Here is a 20,599-nt window from a genome sequence, read left to right on the forward strand (position 1 = left end):
AGTGATTGAGGGATAATTTAGCAGTCAAATAACTGTTACTGGGAACACTTCCATGAGGCCACAAATCCTTTTTGCAATGCATATAACCACCCTGATCTGCTTGCCCAGGGAGAAAATAAGAACTTCCTAAGCGGGGTCTCCAGCCAGAGAGGCCAGCCAGCTCAAACAAACACCAAAACAAAGAAGTCAATAGCAAAAGCGTACAACCAGGAGGGCGGCTACTTTTGAAAAACCTCTTGAGTCCAACCTTCTCCTAAGTGGCAAAAAACTGCTTAGGGTGGCATTTTGGACCCAAGACGGGGCATGGCTGAGTTTTGTTTATGTTTAATGGAGAAAGGAGAGGCGGCGGTCCATCAGACCGACAACTCCGGAAGCTGTTGGTTCAAGACTGGGGACGCCATCCCCTGTGGGTGGTAGGAACTGGTCACTTCTCGTGACAACTGAGAGCTTGTGTGTCCTCTCCAGCTGGGGGTGGAGGCAGGAAGCTTGTGAAAATGAAATCCGACGACATGCAAAAGCACTCTATGGCATACGCTCCCGGCAGATGTCAAAGGCGCTTCAGTGCGCACACACCGTAGCATAGCAATGACAGGCTTTCTCGCTCTCTCCCTCTCTCTCCCTCTCTCTCTCTCCCTCTCTCTCGCTCTCCCCTGCACACACACACACCTGCTGAAAAACACTGCAGAAAAATAAATGACACTATGATTTAAAATGACCCAAATCTCCATGCACCTACACTCGTATGCTAAGACATTAATGAATAAATGAGAAAACTGGAACAGCTTGGACTTACTTTAGAATTCCAAACAGGAAATGTAGCAAGATGAGGAAAGAGAGAAGATGCCCATTAGTGAGCTACTGATGAATGCCAGACTGATTGGCAGAGACCCATGGAGGAGCAGAGTTCTCATGGCCGTAGCACACTTCCCCTACAGGCTGTGTCACCGTGTGTGTGTGTGTGTGTGTGTTTTGACAGGCAGAATGGACAGTGAGAGAGAGAGAGACAGAGAAAGGTTTTCCTTTACTGTTGGTTCACCCCCCCAATGGCAGCTGCGGCCAGCACGCTGCGGCCAGCACACTGCGCTGATCCAATGGCAGGAGCCAGGTGCTGCTTCTCCTGGTCTCCCATGGGGTGCAGGGCCCAAGCACTTGGGCCATCCTCCACTGCACTCCCTGGCCACAGCAGAGAGCTGGACTGGAAGAGGGGCGACCGGGACAGAATCCGGCGCCCCGACCAGGACTAGAACCCGGTGTGCCGGTGCCACAGGCAGAGGATTAGCCTACTGAGCCCCGGCGCCGGTCCACCGTGTGGTTTTAACACAGTCACTGCTCCCTCCGGAAGGGCAGAGGCTAACTCCCCTTAGCTTGAGGGTGAAATGGGCTTAGGAGACTGGCTTCTAGCCAGCAGGGTAAGGAAAGAAAGGGAAGAAGAGTAAGTTGACAGCAGGAAGCCTATGGAAAGGACAGGGCCTTCCCTGTGCAACTGAGATGACCACTACTACTAAGACCCACTGATGGGCCGGCGCCGCGGCTCACTAGGCTAATCCTCCACCTGAGGTGCCAGCACTCCGGGTTCTAGTCCCGGTCGGGGTGCCGGATTCTGTCCCGGTTGCCCCTCTTCCAGTCCAGCTGTCTACTGTGGCCTGGGAAGGCAGTGGAGGATGTCCCACATACTTGGGCCCTGCACCCGCATGGGAGACCCGGAGGAAGCACCTGACTCCTGGCTTCGGATCGGCACAGCGCGCCGGCTATAGCAGCCATTTGGGGGGGGTGAACCAATGGAAGGAAGATCTTTCTCTCTGTCTCTCTCTATCTCACTGTCTAACTTTGCCTGTCCAATGATGGGGCCGGCACTGTGGCATAGTGGGTAAAGCCACCGCCTGCAGTGCTGGCATCCCATATGGGCGTTGGTTCGAATCTTGGCTGCTCCACTTCCGATCCAGCTCTCTGCTATGGCCTGAGAAATCAATACAAGATGGCCCAAGTCCTTGGAGCCCTGCACCTGCATGGGAGACCTGGAGGAAGCTCCCGGCTCCTGGCTTCGAATCGGCACAGCTCCAGCCATTGTGGCCAACTGGGGAGTGAAGCAGTGGATAGAAGACCTCTCTCTCCCTCTCTGCCTCTCTGTGCAATTCTGACTTTCAAATATATAAACAAATCTTAAAAAAAGACACAATAACACCATGTGTCCCCAGCTTGATTCCTGAGAAGGAAACTGTACCTGTGGGTTGTTCCCCAAAACCTATAACCCCGTTTGTTTGTTTTTTAATTTACTGTTTATGCATTGATTTTCATTTACTTGAAAGGGAGGTGACGGAGATACACACACACACACACACACAGATCTTCCATCTGCTAATTCACTCCCCAAATCCCTGGAACAGCTAGGGCTGGGCCAAGGCTGTAACAAGAGTGCCTTCTAGGTCTCCCACGTGGGTGGAAGAGACACAAGCCCATGAGCCATGACCTGCTGCCTCCCGGTGCGCATGAGCAGGCAGTGGGGTCAGAAGCGGAGTAGCTGGGACTCAACCCAGGCTCCCAGTAACGGAATGCAGGCGTTCCCAAGCAGCGTCATGGGCTTGCTGTGGCACAACACCCACCCCCATAGCTCCGCCTGGAGAAACCCCAGGGAGGGCACATGCCAACAATGACTGGCCACTAGTCTTCCCAGCTCAAGGAAGGCAGGGCAAAGTAGCACCCGGGAGTGGCTCCTGGAACAGGCAGGAAACACCGGTGGAAAAGTGCCGAGACCTCACTGATGTCCCGAGTGTGGTTAACAGCAATGCACACGAGTTGCTTTCTTAGTCTCAACAAATGCACCATAGCTATGCAACGTGTCGACATTAAGAGATGTCAAGTGGAGGGCGCAGCGCAATCTCTCCATACCGTCTTTACAACCCTTGTAAACCTAGAAATATTTCAAAGCACACAGCCGTGGCATGCTTTCTGGAAGGTTCTTCAGGGTGTTCATAAGGTAGGCTCATGCTAACAGGCCCACTTTTTGTTTTAGACGTTTCTGAGTATGGCTTCCCCCTTGCTTGTGAAACAAGTTCCTGTAACTGGGGAGCGAGCATGGAGAAAAGCAGACTCAGAGCCCGACCCAGGAAGAGACAGCGCCTTTGCTCACCTTTGGGTGGCACAAAGATACCAGGCATTTTCTGCATGCTGGGGTCCCTCGAGGTCCAGTTGGAGCCTCCGTGTGTGTGTGTGTGTGTGTGTGTGTGTGTGTGTGTGAGAGAGAGAGAGAGAGAGAGAGCGAGCGAGCACGTAGAGCCCAGTACTCACCAGCGCGACTTTCCTCTGTGGTTTTAGCAGCTTCGGTTTGTGGAAGGTGGTGGCCATCGGAGCTGTGGAGGAAGGTCAAGGGTTCATAGGTGCTTGGTGCAAACTCCTGGCCCGTGGAAGAACGCCCAGCTGCCTCCAGGAGGGGGCGATCTGCCCCTAGCTTTTGGACATGCCATCATCTCTCCCTCTCTCTTTCTAACCCCCCCAGCAAGGTCAACAAAGCAGCTCTACAAAGAGGTCAAGTGTGCAGGTGAGAAGCAGGTGCACTTGGCACAGCCTGAGGCTGGGACCTTCCCTAGGAGTCGCCACCCTGGAGGGCACTGGCTCTGACAGCAGTGGCCTTCGAGCCCCACGGCTGCTGTATGGTTTACAAGGGAGGGTCTCACTGTCCTGGTTTCACGGAGAAGGACACCCTCGCCCAGTGTCGTGTAGCTAGTCTGTGAACGATTTGAGATTTGGACTTGGCATGGACATCCAGGCTCTGCCACTGCGCTCTCTAAGGCGTACTTCCATCTTCCAGGGGATAGGGCCAAATCAGCTCCGGAATGGATGAGATGATCTAGCAGTGGGATGTCTGGCCCAGAACAGGTGCCTCCTCTCCCTGCCTTCCCTAGGGCGGCTGTGCCTGCCAGCCCTCCCTTGCATGGTCAGCCCTATCACCACCAGCTTTCTCTCCAGGGCTCAACGGGTCCCTAGGGGGCACCCTGTGATGTCCCAATGGAGAGACAAGACATGTGACTACACTGTTCACCTTGTATTGCCAAATCCATTTCAAATTGGTTGAGGTACAAACATCTGCTAAATTGACCAGCTGCTTCGGGAACTCTAGGGTCTCCTGTCACTCCAAACCAGAACTGGGATCCCAGAATAACTCATCTTACTGCCACACACCAAAAAGCACTACTGCTTACCTGGCTGCCATCTGCAGAGGTATCAGAGTCCTCTTTGATGGGACCACGGAGATACCGACAGCCCTCCCCCACCCCCGCCACGCATGGAGCAGTTTTAAGTCCAAGGGGAAACACAGTGTGAAATCCTCTGCGAAATCTGGCCCGCCCTCCTGCTACAGCTATGCTGGGCCCATGGGCGCCAACCCCACGCCATCCTGGGGACTGAGCGGTGGGGGGAAGGTGGCCCAGCACCAGCTGGGGGTCTCCAGGCTGTCGTGGGCTCCATCGGCCCCATCGCCCCCCAGGCCCACCCCGGCCTTGGTCTTGATGGCTCCCAGGCGGGAACCTGAAGGCCAGCTTCCTACCTTTGGCGGGGACTGCGGGAGGAACGTCAACCTTCTCCTTGCGCCTCTTGTCCTTCTTGGGCTGCAGTGGCGCCAGACTGGTCACGCTGGTGACCGTCTCCCCGGAGCTGCCGAAGAAAAAGTTCCCGGTGAGGCCCGAAGTAGATTGGTCGTTGCAAAAAGAAAAGGGAAACGGACCCATCGTGTGTGTGTGTGTGTGTGTGTGTGTGTGTGTGTGTGTGTTCCCGGTAGCCGTGGGAGGAAGGGCTGTCTTGTAGCTGGCCTGGGGTTGCCCTATGCTTCTCCATATTGCTTAGGGGTGCATAGGCTGATGGTGTATGCTTGGCTGGTCGGCGTTATCAATGGAGTACTTGGAGACACCACCAGCAGCTTTTCCTTGAGCTCTCCTAAGACCAAGATTCCTTGTGCATGTTTTTGTCCATCTTCCCAAAGCCCTCCCCCTCCAAGAAAGCACCTCCTGTGCAACTGAGAAAGGACCCTGGAGAGCAGCACCTGGAAGGTGCCCGGGGCCCCCCAAGATTGCTGGGGCTTCCTTGCCTGCTGTGATTTTTACTCTGTGCACGGGCCCCGGGGAGGGCTGTGAGTGTCTCCAACTAGCTGACTCTGTGTAACTGCTGCCGGATCAGGTTCTTCTGCCGTGTTGTCCAGGGTAATGCGAGATGTGACCAAGATGATAAGCCTTGTATCACAGGTAAGGAAGTCAGGGCTTAGGGTGGTACAGTGGGCTAATGCCGCTTGTGATGGCATGACAGCACCAGCTGCTCCGCTTCCCATCCAGCTCCCTGCTAATGCACCTGGGAAAACTGCAGAAGAGGTCCCAAGGGCGTGGCCCCTGCCACCCACGTGGGAGACATGGATGGAAATCCGGGCTCCTGGTTTTGATCTGGTCCACGCCAGATGTGCTAGCCATTTGTGGAATGCTAGCATCTCTCTCTCTCTCTCTCTCTCTCTCTCTCTCTCAAGTCTGCCTTTCAAATAAGTCAATCTTCAAAAAGAAAGTCAAGGCTTAAGGTTCTAAGTGACTGCCAACATGAGAGCTAAGCCTATTCTTGGCCCTCCACAAACCTCTTTGAACAACCATCAACCCGGTCCCAGGCTTCCTGCTGGCTCCGGCAGCCCACGGCGAAGCCCCTTACAGAACACCTCGTCTCTAAGCACTGGTTCCAGCCAAGCAGGTGCAGCTACCAAGAGAGGCTTCTGGAAGCCTCTAAGAACATGAGTGGCCCAAGCATCAAATGAACAAAGCTGGTAAACGGGCGGCTGTCATGCCACAGGCACGCAAAAGCTTGGAAAGCTCCTCCTGGAGAAACGGCGCTTCTAAGCGCTCTCTGCTCAGAGGTGCTGCCCGCATGCAGGCCAGCCTCTCCTGGTGGAAAACGACCGGGCTGCGGCCGTCAGCACTGCAGCCTTGCAGAGGGCACTGCTTGGTGGCCACCAAGCTGGTTAAGATGCCCCGCCTCCCTTACTGGGGATCTGGGTTCTAAACCCGGCTCCAGCTCCTGATGCCAGCTTCCTGCTAACACAGACCCTGCGAGGCAGCAGTGCTGCTCAAGCCACTGGGTTCCTGCCACCCACGTGGGAGACCTGGATTGTGCCCCAAGCCCCTGTCATCAGCCTAGCCCTGCCCCTGCTGTTGCGGGCATTGAGGGAGTGAACCAGCAGATGGCGCTCTCTTTCAGTCTCTCTTTCTCTCCTCCTTCTCAAAGAACTAAAAAATACAACTTTTAAAAATAACAGTGAGGAGGCCGGTGCCGCGGCTCACTAGGCTAATCCTCCACCTAGCGGCGCCGGCACCCCGGGTTCTAGTCCCGGTTGGGGCGCCGGATTCTGTCCCGGTTGCCCCTCTTCCAGGCCAGCTCTCTGCTGTGGCCCAGGAAGGCAGTGGAGGATGGCCCAAGTGCTTGGGCCCTGCACCCCATGGGAGACCAGGAGAAGCACCTGGCTCCTGGCTTCGGATCAGCGGGGTGTGCCGGCTGCAGCGCACCGGCCGCGCGGCCATTGGAGGGTGAACCAACGGCGAAAGGAAGACCTTTCTCTCTGTCTCTCTCTCTCACTGTCCATTCTGCCTGTAAAAAAAAAAATAATAATAAGCTTATTGGGATGCTAAAAATTTTTTGAAATTGTTGCATAGTTTTTTTTCATAATATGTATGAACTTTTTGAAAGTCCCTCATATATGCCTGAATTTCACTTGCTTTGGCTTAAAAATAAATTTATTTTTTATTATATTATGTTTTATTATATTTTAATTCCACTTTCCCAAAATTTTTGAAGTATTCTGCTATGTCCTGATGAAGAAAGATGAATTATTATCTAGTATGAGCATTAGCAAATATTAATATTTATTTGCAGATGCCTAAAAAAACTCTGAAAATGTTTATAAGAACTTAAACGTATCGGGGTTGGTGTAGTGGCACAGTGAGCTAAGCTGCTGCCTGCAGTGCCAGCATCCTACATCCGAGCGCTGGCTAAGTTCCGACTGCTCGGCTTCCATTCCAGCTCCCTGTCAATGTGCCCGAGAAAACAGCCGAAGGTGGCCTCTGTCCCTGGGCTCTGCCCGCCATGTACGAGAATGTGGATGGAGCTCCTGGCTCCTGGCTTTGCCCTGGCCCAGCTCTGGCCATTGTGGCCATTTGAAGAGTGAACCAGGGGATGGAAGATCTCTCTCTCTCTCTGCATTTCAAATACATGAATAAGTGCTTTTTAAAGTATTTTTAAGTAAGAACTGGTATTACAACACAGTGCGTTAAGCTGCTGCACTCTCACACCAGAGCAACAGTCAAGTCCTGGCTGCTCCATTTCTGATCCAGCTCCCTGATAACACATCTGGGAAGGCAGAAAAATATGCCCCAAATACTTGGGTCCCTGCTACTTGTGCCGGAGACCTGGATGGAGTCCCAGGCTCTGAGCTTTGGTCTGGGCCAACCCTGGCAGTTGAGGTGAGTTAGGGACTGAATCAATGGATAAAATCTCTCTCTCTCTCTGTCTCTCTCTCCCTCTCTTTCTCTGTTTCTCTCTCCCTCTCTTTCTCTGTGTGTGTGTGTGTCAGTGTGCCTTTCAAATAAATACACCTTAAAAAAAGAATTCAAGAGAGTGATTCCCTACAAAATGGGGGGAGGGTTGCTGAGAAACTAAACGCAGAAATAGGACAGGGAAAATCATTACTGAAAATGTTTACAATGAAATGCAAATAAATACATACACCTATTTAATAAGAGGTAGGCTACTCTAATCATCATTTTGGGGATTTAAAAAATGCATCCATAAAGACTGAATCACACCCTGTGGGAAAATTTCCAAGAATCCAGTTCCCACCGAGATCCCCCAAAGAGAGTTTATTTTTATTGGGAACAGAAATTCTAGCCGGTCCCAGGTTTGGCGGACACGGCCAACTGTGCAAGTTCACTAACCACCAAAGGAATTTGAGTTTACAAAACGCTGACCACGGAGAGGAGAGAGGCTTAGCAACGCTCAGGCCACACGGGGCCGGCTGCCAGACTCTTGAACTGTTTGTTGTCGTTTTTCTGTTCGTTATAAAGTAACGCAGCTTCATGTTTCAAAACGGTCCTTACAGGCTTGGCGAGGAGAGGAAATAAGCCTATTGCAGCCCAAACACAAACCTAGCAAACATTTCCACACTGTATCCTCTTACTTATTTTTTAATAGATTTCATTTTTTTTATAGAGCAGTTTTAGGGGCACGGGACAATCGAGCAGAAGTAGAGAGAGTTCCCGGGTACGGAGCTGTGATGCAGCAGGTTAAGTCTCCACCTGCAGTGCCGGCATCCCATACTGGGAACAGTTTGAGTCCCGGCTGTTCCACTTCCTATCCAGCTCTCTGCTGTGGCCTGGGAAAGCAGTAGAAGATGGCCCAAGGCTTTGGGCCTCAGAACCCACGTGGGAGACCTGGAAGAAACTCCTGGCTCCTGGCTTTAGATCGTCTCAGCTCTGGCCGTTGCAACCAGCTGGGGAGTGAACCAGCGGGTGGAAGACCTTTCTCTGTCTCTCCCTCTCCATGTCTGTAACTCTACCTCTCGAATAAATAAATAAAACCTTTAAAATAGAAGAAACTTCCCAAACCCCTCACAAGCACAGCCTACCCTGGAATCCACATTTCCATCCAGGGGGTACATCATTACCTCCCCAAGTCCAGAGTTTCCCCTGAGCTTCACTCTTAAAAAAATATATGGATTTTATTTATCTGAAAGGCAGAGTTACAGAGAAAGAGAGAAAAAGAGACTGAGATCTTCCATCTGCTGGTTCACTCCCCAAATGGCTACAATGGCCAAGACAGGGCCAGGCTGAAGCCAGGAGCTTCTTCCAGGTCTCCTACATGGGTTGCGGGGCCCAGGAACTTGGGCCATCTTCTGCTGCTTTCCCAGAACTCAGTCTGGGTCTCCCGCATGGCTGGCAGGGACTCCTTGAGCCGTAACTACCACCTGCCAGGGTTTGCATCATTAGGGCTGGAGCCAGGAGAGGAGCCGGGGCTCGAACTCAGGTCCTCCACTATGAGACACAGGCATCTTACCCTCTAGGCTAAACTCTGGATTCTTGGAGCTGGGGTGATCGCGTCACAGAGGAGAGCTCATTTGAAGGCAATTTAATTCCTACCGTCAGGATGGCTGCTACTACTGCACAGCCCTCCAACCAATGAACGAGCCATCGCTCTGACATCACCTCTTCAACACCACGCTCACAGGTTTACAAAGCAGTCTGGTTAAGAACCACAAAAACAAACGCGATCACCTTTCCACTAGCGTTTCTCAGGTCGCTGCCGAGGGCCAGCAGGCCCTGTGTCCGTCTCATGAGCTTCTTTGCTGATGACGTCATCCGCTATCCCTTATTTAGGACTGGAAGTTGATCTCAGAGACCCACGTGCGCCTTTTACAGCATTCTGACATACTTGCTGCGAACACTGCTTCCAGTTCCCTTTGAATTCTGGCTTTTTGGTTAATGCACAATTTTGCTTTGTTTTTACTGCAATCTTTTTTTTTTATCATGTTTTCGTTTTCTTGGTTACTTTATTTGTCTTATTTATTTGCGAGGCAGAGAGAGAGAGAAAGAGAGAGAGAGAGAGAGAAAGAGAGAGAAAGTTCCCGTCCACAAGTTCACACCCCCAAATGCTTGCAATGACCCTGGCCTGGGGCTGAAGCCAGGAACCAGGAGCTCCATCCAAGTCTCCCAGGTAGGAGGTGGCAGAAATCCAGGTACTTGAGCCAGCGCCACTGCATCCCAGGGTCTGCATGAACAGGAAGTGGGAGTCAGGAGCGGAGCCGGGAATCAAACCCGGGTCCTCTGACGGGGGATGTGGGTGCCCCAAGCAGCGCCTTAAGTGCTCTGTGGCCATCTGTCCACATTTTCCTTCCTTCTGTCACCCTTGAACTTGGACAGCCTCCCCGACTGCACCCCATTCACTGCGGACCCCAATCCCATTTCTACTTTCCTGTCTTGGACTGAATTCTTTAGCTCTTTGATATAAAATAGATGTTTTTGGAATATCATGTACATGAACTTCTGCCACCGAGGTCAAGGCTTTCATTAAGCAGAAAAGATCCGCGCTGTCATCACCATTTCCCTGCATAACAGCAAAACTGCACTCAACTAAATTTAGTCCTAATTCATGGTTCAACAATGAGTCCTCATTAGACAATGAGTCACCGCTGTGACTTGATGGCAACGCCTCCCCTCCCCCACTGAATCCTGCTTCTCCCACAGAGCCAGCAGGGCTGGAAGGAACAGTAGGCTCAGAAAGCTCACCTATGATTAACTCAGGAGCGAAGTCACTCTGCGCTCTGGGGCTGCGTTCTGTCTCTGACACAAGAGTGAGTACTGCTGGTGCCGACAAATCAGGAAAGATGGAAAGCAAGGCCCGGAAACGCTCTCTGAATGAGAGAACTGTGTGGTCTGGGCCAAGCTCTACTTGTGGCGAGCCGCACTGTTTTTCTGGCTCCAACAAGGGTGCGGCAGCAGGCGGCGCGTGCTGGGCTCTGTGAGAGCTACAAGGCTCCGGCCCGGCTGCCTCCCACAAGCGCGGCTGAACGGGGTGAGTGGACAAGGAAGAAGTCCCGCACTCTGACTCGCGGAAGGGACCCTGGACAGGCCGCTTGGCCTCTGTCCTCCAGAGTGGGAGACCCACTCTTGCTGTCTATTTCACACGGCTAGTATGAGGCTCCAATGAGACACCAAATTAGGGCACAGGATGGCTAAATAACAACTGAGCGTGGGCTGCAACAGGTGCATACTATGTGGACATTTCATGGAGTTTGAGGCTGCCACTTGGGGATCTCGTGGTACCCCGTGTTTCAGTTCTGTCCACGCATTTGTAGGCTATGTCCTCCCCTGGAGGTCATTCCACAGCTACCGGGGTGGGCAGACCAGGCAGCAGTGAGCACAGTGCAGAGGCTGCACCCAGGACAGCCGCCCCAGGCCACCGGGCCGAGCAAGCAACCTGGATCTTGCACAGCTCTGAACAAATTCTTGGCACCTGTGCTTTGCAGAAAGCAAAGTTATCAACAGCAACAGCTATGTTTGTGTGTGTCTTGTGCAAGGCTCTGTGGGAAGCAATGGGTGCCAATCACCTCTGCCCTCCCCAGAGAAGAAACGAAGACCTCCCAGAGGTCAAGGTCCTCCCCAAGGTCACTGGCTGGATAGAGACCTGGGTCCGGATCCAGGTCAGCCTGCCTCCTTGGCCTTGAAGCCAGGACTCTGGGCCCAATGGAATAAACAGAGAAAAAAGAAAACTGGGACAGGAAGGAGGTGAACCTAGCTAGATTCACAATGGCTGCTGTGAGAGCAAGCCAACTGCCTACAGAGAAGGCCCTGGAAAGTGACAGGGACATTCCCCTGCACAGCTGCTCCAACCCCTGCCCTGGTGTGAGCAGGGGGGGAACCACCCCAAATGCTGGGGTCTTGGGGCCTGGAGCTGTGGCCCATCCTGGCCCGACAGCGGGCAGATGAGGGGGAGCATGTTCCGGGACACAGCCCGGACAGAGTGCCGTGCTGGCCAGCGTGGGAGTTCTGCGTCTCCACTTCAGAGCCGGCAGCATGTGGAAGCAGAAGGAGGCAGAAAGCAGCGACACCTACACAGAGCTGATTCCACCTAGGAACACCATTGTCATCACAACTAGGCCCCTGCAGCCTGCCACAAAATACTGCTTCATAACTAAATTGGGGTCGAACCACACTCAGGGCCAGCCTCGCCCTTCCCCTAACGCCCCTCGGCTGTTGCGACGGCAGCCTCTTCCTGGGACACGCTGGCTAAGGCTGACTGTGCATCAAACCAACGCACTGGACACCAGGTGTTTCCTGTGGTCCTGGGCAGCCCTGGTGCCTGCACCTGTGGCTGACACAGCCCTGATGTCTGTGCACGCACTCCCGTGGGAATAGAAGCTGTTCTTCCTCCACTCCCGGCTCTCCAAGCCACCTGCTGCCTGCCCCAAAGACTTTCATTGTGCCCTGAACTGGGGCAGCAGAGGACGGCAAAGGCTTTTGTCAGACCGGTCCAGAAAAAGCCCTCAGCAGCTGGCACTAGGAAGCCGGGCTGGCTCTGGTCCCCTGGAACCCTTCCAGGCCCTTCCCTGCCCTTCTTGTTCCATAGTCATTCAACTGTGTCACTTTGGTCGACCCAGTCCACACCCAGCCACATCCGTGTCCTGTCTTTCTCCCTGCCTGCACATCTCCGTGTGACAAGGAGGACATTCCATCAACTCCTCTCCAAGCCACTCGGTACTCTTGTCACCCCACAACCTTCGAACCAGCATCCATAAGGAAGAATGTTGTTCTCTATACCCAAGGTGGCAAGTCACTGTCACTTTAAAATTCTGATAAAGAATAGTAACAGTAACAGGCAGTCTTCCTCCTCCAAGGTCAAAGGCCACTGACAAAGGCCAAGGACTTAGGTAAACAGGGCAAATTTCCCAGCATCCCACACTAAGCTTTTCGCACCTGCTCCAGGGCACCGCCTGCAGCTACAAGACACAAAGCAATAATGACACCACACGCCAGGGGCCGCTTAACTTCACTTGCAGGATGGATGGGTGGTGCCACCCCTCTCAGTGACTCTCCTGAAATGACTCCTCCCATTGAGTGAGTGCCACAGGCCAAGCAGGCAGAATTGTGTCTGGCACGTGATAAGTGCTTAGTGAGTGTCACCTGTCGGGTGACTCTCGTCATCATTATTAGTATGGAGTCTCCTCTCTGAATCCTTGATGATTTGGGAGCTTGGCAAGGCAGCGTTCCCACCAGTTGAGCTGAAGACAACGGGTTGCATTCCACGCTTAGCCCTGCGCTCAGGATGTGACCGTTAATAAACTGAAGGCTGGCTGCTGCTATTAGTAGAATGAGTGCCACCCTTGGTGTGGCTCAGGCCCTGTCTGGCCCTCCTGCTGGACCTGCAGGGCCTCTCACCCCACGGACCAAGTTCCTCCAACCCCCAGGCCTTTCACCCAATCTGCCATGTCCCCTCCACCTCCGCCCATCCCCTGCCCACCCCCCAGCCCTGGAATCCTGACTGCTCCTTCACCCATCACCTCCAAGGAGCTTCCCTTCCTACCCACAGTGCCCTGTCTTGGCATTAGGGGAGTGTTAGGGGAGCCAACGCCAGCTGTGTGGGCATCCACAGCTTGGGAGCGGCCACGGTTGGACTTCTCTGGGTCTCCACTAGACAGGGACCCCAAGGCCATGGGCCGTGTGTTATTTCACCCTTGCTCTACGGCCTGCACAACTGTCCAGTAGAGAAGAGTGAGCGTATGAGTCCTGGCAGAATAACAGTAGAAACTTGCGCGTGGAGCTCACTTCTTGCAGGGCACACTCCGCACCGACTAACTCACTGATCTCCCCAACAAGGCCATGTGCAGTCTAGTACTGTTTCAATTTGCAGAGGTTGAAAAAACTGGCCAAGGACACACAGCCGTCAGTGCTAGAGCCTGGATTTGAAGCCATGTAGTCCGGCCCCAGAGCTCGGCTTTCGTGCAAGCAGTGAGTGTTTCAAACACTGTTGCTGGTGGATTTTATAAAAACGAAGCCAGCAGTCGCAGCTCTGAGCTGGCGGCATACAGCTGGAGGATGCCTTTGAAGCCGCATCCGTGCCTTCGCTCTGAGATCCTGAACAAATCACTTAGTCATTCCATCCCGCACACTCATCGGCAAGGTACCTTTTTAAATGTTCTGAAAAGACCTGATGATGCTAACACCAAGCTCACACACCACAGCATAAACCGCGCCTGTGATTATCCCAACATAGAGTCTTTGTGATGCTTTGTTTGTGAGCAAGTGTGAGCACCAGGAAATAGACAGCACGGCCAAGTGCAGCAGCTGCCGCTGCTAAGGGCACGATCAGAGCGCGTCCACTCTAACTTCTCCCCTGTGCGAGTGCTGTGTGGTCTCACAGCCAGGAGATGGACTGCCTGGGGCCTGCCTTTCCCATGCATGCCCCGCCCCCACCATCTTTCCTCTGGTCAACTCGCCCTGCTCCTGGATCTACTGAGACAGTGTCACAGCTCCATGCGTTGGGTGGGATTTCATTTTAAATCTGATTTTCTAGGACCTAGGGGAGCAGTCTCACACGTAGCCAGCTGAGCCCCACCCAGGGCTGTGCTGCCTGGGGTGGGCACGTTTCAAATCTTGCAGACATTCGGGGGCCTTGCTCCCTGCCCAGGGACATCTGCGCCCCCAGAACAATCAGCCATGGGAACGGAAGCAGTCTCCCAGCCCTGAGGGTCACGGCCACCCCTTCCAGAAGACAGAACATCCGACGTTCGGGATGACACACAGTAGAGATGAGCTTGGTGTGCCTTCTGCTTGAACTTCTCTTAGCGGGTCACAGTCCCCTGGAGCTTCCAGACCCTGCCCTGTCTCAGTGACTGTAGCCTCAGCGCCAGCACGTGGCCGCCTGCCGAGGGTCCCTCCCCTGCCCCAGGGTTTCTGTCCCTGGCCTTTTGCCTGGCCCTGTGCTTCCTGCCAAGGGAAGTGGCCAGAGGACAGAGGAGAAGGACACTGTCCGGATTATAGCTCGAGACCCCAGAGGCCCAGGCACACAGGGCAGGCTGACAGCAGGACAGCAGGACCTGGAGCAAAGCTGGCACAGTGCTCACTGCCTGGCTTCAGGGGGGGTTGAAGCCTCGCCCCAGCAGGCAGGGTTCTCAGATGCAAATCTATGGGTTGCTCAATGGGAGCCTGCCCCTGGGAAGAGCTGCAACGCGGGCACCTCGCCACCCTCACTGACAGCACCCCGCATAGCTGGTGAGAAGCAGGGGCAGCACTATTTGAACAGGTCATCCCCTAAGCCTCAGGTAGGCCAGGTGCCAGGACGCCAAACACTGGTGCCCGCTGCCAGTCCTTGTTGTACCTCCAGCACCAGCTCAGCATGTGGGAATTGTCACAGAAGGCTTAGGAAGGAAGAAAGTGGGGGCCCAGTCATCACCCCAGCATCACCTGCCCCCAAGGCCAAAACGCCCAAGTGCCCGGGACCTTACGAGGACATGGGAGCGCTCAGGAGCGCCACTGAGGCCCGAGTGACAGCACAGAATGCACCCATCATACATGGATGATTCAATAGTTCTCGGTATGTCTACAAAGTCGTGCGACCGTCACTCCAAGTTTAGAAATGTCTATCATCCTCAAAACCTTGCCTCCGGCCCGTGGCCCATGCAATCCCCACTTCCTCCATCAGGCCTAAGCAAATATTGGTCTCCTCTCAAGTCTGCCAATTTCCCTTCCCTTGGCATTTCATAACAATGCAGGCGTATACTACAATAATGTCTTTTACCCCTGGCTTCGTCCACTTAGTGCATTCTTGAGGGTCAGCCACGCTGTAGCATGTTCCTCTGTTAGCTCTGCAAATGCATGCAGAACACACATTTTTAAGGCTGAAGCGTGGCCGAGTATGCAGCCCTTAGGTGAAAACATGAATTTACTCAATTTCTTCGTAATCTCAGAAGAAAATAATGAAGGAAGAAAACGTTCCTACCTGTTCTGAGGGCATTTCACCAAATAATGTCTCACTGCAAAAAGAAAGAGAATAGAAGATGGTTAATCGATGCTACTTGAGATCCAAGATTCTGCAGGAGTTTACCAAGAAATGCAAGGACCCGCGTGAGGGTGGGTGCTGGTGCTGTTCTCCCAATTCTCAGGGCCTGCATCGCGGTTCTCTTTCTGACTGGGGGAGGGAGGCCAGGACAGCCACCACTCAGACACCCCCGGGACCTGCTACTGCTTCCTCCCTGAATCCAGGCAGGCAGAAAGCCGTAAACTCCAGGCTTCCCCGTTCCAAAGCCCAAGATACTCATTTTGATCCGAGGCAAGTTACGCTGGGTTCTGCTGTGTAGGGTCCTGCAATCGCTCGCTTCCCTGACCAGGAGCTTGGTTTTAGTTTACAAGAAAACCCTCTGAAGATCAGATGACAACAACCCGTCTCCTCTTAGAGGCTGCTCACTGTAAAATGGGTTTGCATTTTCTGGTTAAAGCTATTCCCAGACCCGAGAGAGGGCCTTGGGGACAGAGTCTTAGAGCAAGACCTCGTTCTGCAGGAAGAAGGATGCTATGGTTTGGGTGTGAGTTGGGGTGTCTCCCAGAGTTCTGTGTGTAAAGGCGAGATTCCCAGGTGGGCTATTGGGGAGGGGGTGCTGTGGATCTTTAAGACATAGGGCCCAGCTGGAGGTACTTGGGTCACTGGCATTGCACCCTCAACAGCAGATTGTGGGACCCCAGTCTCTCACCCTCTCTCCTCCGCCTGCTCCAACGCATCAATTCAGAACCTAGCAATGGTTCTAGGTCCTCTTGCTCCGTGTGTTCTTTCCCCAGATTCCATTCTCTTGAACGTGCCCATGGCTGTGGCTGTCTTCCTTCCCCTCCCACTATTCACATCACCCTTTTCCATTCACAAAATCGAGGCACACCTCTCACTCTGCTTTGCACTATGGAGACGCAGCCATGGCGGGGGCGGGGCAGGGGAGTGCCGCTGCGACATCAAACAGGAAGTGACATGGGTGGGTCACTGCTGTTGGGGCGAGAAGGGGAATGACCCATGGCTGCACAGCCCAGACCTCCTGCATTTCACATTAAATGAGGACTGGGTAAGGACGTAACCCATCCTGGCTAGCGGAGCAAGTGGAAACCATTTCTGACCATGGATCCCTACGTGCCTTTGCCATATAACTCAGAAGCAGGTTTCAGACCAGACCAGCATATGAAAACTTCATTTTCTATACGGAAGGAGGTACTTCGGGGCTGACATCTATTAACAAAACAGGAATAGAATGGATGGTGAATTCTCTCCCCAAGCCAATTCATACCAAGGTACCTGAAGTAAAAACAAAAATCCATTTCAAGGGAAGAGCATGTCAATAACACTGTACTCACGACGATTAATTATTTATCTGCATTGATATCATGATTTCATTTTGATTAATTTTATACTAATTTTCAAAATAGCACTAATTGTGCAATATTGATAACTCAATCTCAAAAAAATATTTTAACACCTAGAGATTCATGGAATACGGTAATGAAAAAGTTATTAATTTAAATTTCTATGTATTTGTTATTTTACAGATGAGTGTAATAGAATAATCAATAACGTACTTTCAAAATATATTAAAGTGTGATAAATGTGAATTAAAGATAAAAGTTCAAAGAGAAAAGGGACCAATATAAGATTTCTAACAGCTAAAGTTTGTTTGTAGGTCTTTGATTTTGTCTCTTACAAGTCTTTATTTTTTTAAAGATCTATTTCTTCATTTATTTGAAATGCAAAGTGACAGAGAGAGAGAGAGAGGAGAGAGAGAGAGGAGAGAGATCTTCCATCCTCTGGTTCACTTTCCAAATGGCTGCGAGAGCTGGGCCTGGTCCAAGCCAAAGCTGGGAGCCCACAACTCCATCCAGGCCTCCCCCGTGGGTGGCAGTGGCCAAAGCACCCAGGCCATCTTCCACTGCTTTCCCAGATACACCAGCGGGAAGCCAAATCAAAAGCAAAGTGGCTGGGGCTCAAATCAGGGCTCCCATATGGGACACTGGCCTTGTAGACCGCAGCTTAACCCACTGCACCACAGCACCAGCCCCACTCATGAAATCTTTAAACCACTGGGCACAGTAATTAAGTCCAAGACCCTTAGAGGTAAAAGGCAGACTGGCGTTACCATTTCATTGTAAGATCTCAAAGTATAATACTCCGGAAACTACATCCTTTGCAACAACTGACATTTGGATTGGAAAAGTTTAGTTGCCAACCCGTAAACAGTCAACAATGCAGTTTTGACTTTAGAGGTGTGTGGGCCCAGATGTTTGAGGACCTGCAGAACACGGCACTCCTATCTCCACAATGACCTCGTCACCACTCCTGCTTCACGAACTGTGTCCTCTCCCAAATTCCCGTGTCCAGCCCCCAGCCCCCAGCGCCTCAGGATGTGGCTGTATTGGGATAAAGCGCCTTTAAAGAGGTAATAGGAGGCCATGTGGGCGGCCCTAATCCAGCGTGAACGGTGTTCTTGTAAGAACAGGAGATCAGGACACAGACACACAGAGGGGCGACTGTGGTGGGGACATAGGGAGGAGAGAATCCTTAAGAGAAACCAGCCCTAAGCCGGCACCGCGGCTCACTAGGCTAATCCTCTGCCTTGCGGCGCCAGCACACCGCGTTCTAGTCCCGGTCGAGGCACCAGATTCTGTCCCGGTTGCCCCTCTTCCAGGCCAGCTCTCTGCTGTGGCCCGGGAAGGCAGTGGAGGATGGCCCAAGTGCTTGGGCCCTGCACCCCATGGGAGACCAGGAGAAGCACCTGGCTCCTGCCTTCGGATCAGCGCGGTGCGCCGGCCGCGGCGGCCACTGGAGGGTGAACCAACGGCAAAAGGAAGACCTTTCTCTCTGTCTCTCTGTCTCTCTCACTGTCCACTCTGCCTGTCAAAAAAAAAAAAAAAAGAGAGAGAGAGAGAGAGAGAAACCAGCCCTGCAGGCACCTTGATCTTGCACTTGGAGTCTGTTGTTATGCTGCCTCGCTATGGCAACCGTAGCACCTCATCCTGAAGAGCAGCCACGCTGGGGACCCCAGGGCTCTCTGGCAGTGACCTGGCACCACTCGCAGCAACATTGGAGTCAGGGTCCCTGCAGATGGGGAAACTGAGGCTCGCAAGGCAGAGCTGGCATGGACCCAAGACAATGGCAAGAGCTGACCTGTGCTTAGGAAAAGTGCAGCCCGGGGCAGGGAGGGGAGCAGAAATCGAATGGACAGGAGGGATGCCAGGGGCGCCCAGGGCAGTGCAGCAGAGAGGCTAAGAAGGCCGGGTGAGGACAGGCAGTGCTGGGTACAGAGGAAGCAGTGGCTGCCCGCACTCACAGACATCCTGATGTCTCAGCCTGATGCGTGCGTTCTCCCCAGTAGTGAAGAGAGACGGCCCCCAGGACTGGAATCATCGTGGATTCCAGGAGCCTGGCTGATGTGCACAGACAGCATCCTCCGCACCCCACTTAGCTCGGGCTGCCCAGATGCCAAGACCACAAGCACGCATCCGGGAACCTGCAGTTAACGGGGGAGGCCACCGTGACAAACCCCTGGGCAGTGTGGGCGTGCAGGGGGAGAAGGAAGCGGAGAAGGGTGATGGGCGGAGCCAGCCCCGCCTGCACCAGCACCCTTGGCCTGCGGGCGTGGGTTTCCCTGCAAGGCAGCCATCTGCATAGGGACGGAACCACGGCATCCAGGTCTGCCACAGAACATCTTAAGGACTTCAGAACTTCAAGGACACTCAAAGGAAGGGCCACCTTCCTCACCTCCCCTGGTGGGAAGCTCCAGCCCTGGGCCACTCCCTGCCACCCCAATGCTTTCTCCTTTTCAGCAGGCTCTGGGCTGCTCCCAGCCCCCGGCCCGCTGTGTCTGTCCCTCCTGGACCTGCCTGGCCACCACCGCCTCACGGAGTCGGGTGATTTGGGGTGGCAGCATCTATGCCCCTTAACCCATCAGGCACTGGGGCTGTGTCAGGACCCCAAGGAGTGACCGACCTTGCTGCCACCCCGCCCACCCCACTCCCCTGCACCTCTCTGAACCCCATACCTTGCACGGCTTCCTGGTAGGACCTGGGGATGCTGCAGCTCAATTTGCTAAGCCGGCTGCCCTCCTGGTGAGGACGGCGGCCGCGCCGGCACTGGGCCTTCGTGCTTCCTGCAGAGCGCACCCTGAAGCATTTGCAGAGCGGACGAGTCACTGCTCTCCTGCCTCCTGTGGCCCCTGCAGGGACAGAGGCCCTGCACCCCTCCCCTGCCAGCCCCTTCCTAAAAACACAGCCCTGTGCTCCCCCACGCCAGGTCCGAGGAAGCAGTCCAGCCTGGACAACCTCTCCAGGCCAGGGCAGTTACCAGGCGGGATCCACTCCTCACGGTGCCCAGGTGGGAGGCTGAACAAGGAACCAAGGTCTGTTTTGGCACAGAGAGCCACTTGGCGGCCTCATTCACTCAACAAAGAGCCCCAGCACATGCAGGTGTTCTTCTGAAGTCATGGTTTGTCCCACACGGTCTGGAGAGCTCCTGGTCACCCCAAGCTCTTGAAATGTGACGAGTCCACAAAACCAGGTGCTGGAAGTGTCAACTCGTGCCACATGTCCAAGCCTTAATGCAAGAAAAGGGATGGCGGGTATCTCTCTTAAAATCTTTTAAAACAAGATTTATTTATTTGTTTGTTTGTTTGTTTATTTGAAAGACAGAGTTACAGAGAGAGAGGAAGGGAGAGAGAGAGGTCTTCCATCTGCTGGTTCACTCCCCCCCAAAGGGTTGCCATGGCTGAGGCTGGGCCTCATTAGTGTCTCCCACGTGGGTGGCAGGGTCCCAGACATAGAGAGCACCTTCTGCTGCTTTCCCAGCCATGTTAGCAAAAAGCTGGATCTGAAGTGGAGCAGCCAGGACTCGAACCAGCTCCTGTATGGGATGCTGGCATCATGGGCGGTGGCTTACCCCGCTGCACCACCACAACACAGATGATGCCCCCAGTATTTGGCCCCTGCCACCCCCATGTGAAGACTCAGATGGAGTCCTGGCTCCTGTTTTAGGCAGGACTCACATCTGGCTATTGTCCACATTGGGGGGA

At 53.5% G+C, this 20,599-nt stretch overlaps 1 protein-coding gene across 1 annotated transcript in view; it reads right to left on the reverse strand.

Moving 5' to 3' along the window:
* VSTM4 (V-set and transmembrane domain containing 4) overlaps window positions 1–20,599 on the reverse strand; it is an 86,729-nt gene that overhangs the window by 22,494 nt on the left and 43,636 nt on the right. The window contains exons 5-7 of the mRNA XM_051837553.3: window positions 15,505–15,538; window positions 4,541–4,647; window positions 3,286–3,347 (exon numbers count right to left, since the gene is read on the reverse strand). Of these exons, the coding sequence (XP_051693513.3) occupies window positions 3,286–3,347; window positions 4,541–4,647; window positions 15,505–15,538 (203 nt within the window). The remainder of the gene's footprint in view (window positions 1–3,285; window positions 3,348–4,540; window positions 4,648–15,504; window positions 15,539–20,599) is intronic.

Source organism: Oryctolagus cuniculus, chromosome 15 (assembly GCF_051225735.1).
Source record: "Oryctolagus cuniculus isolate XC-2025 breed Fujian yellow rabbit chromosome 15, ASM5122573v1, whole genome shotgun sequence".
Classification (NCBI taxonomy): domain Eukaryota; kingdom Metazoa; phylum Chordata; class Mammalia; order Lagomorpha; family Leporidae; genus Oryctolagus; species Oryctolagus cuniculus.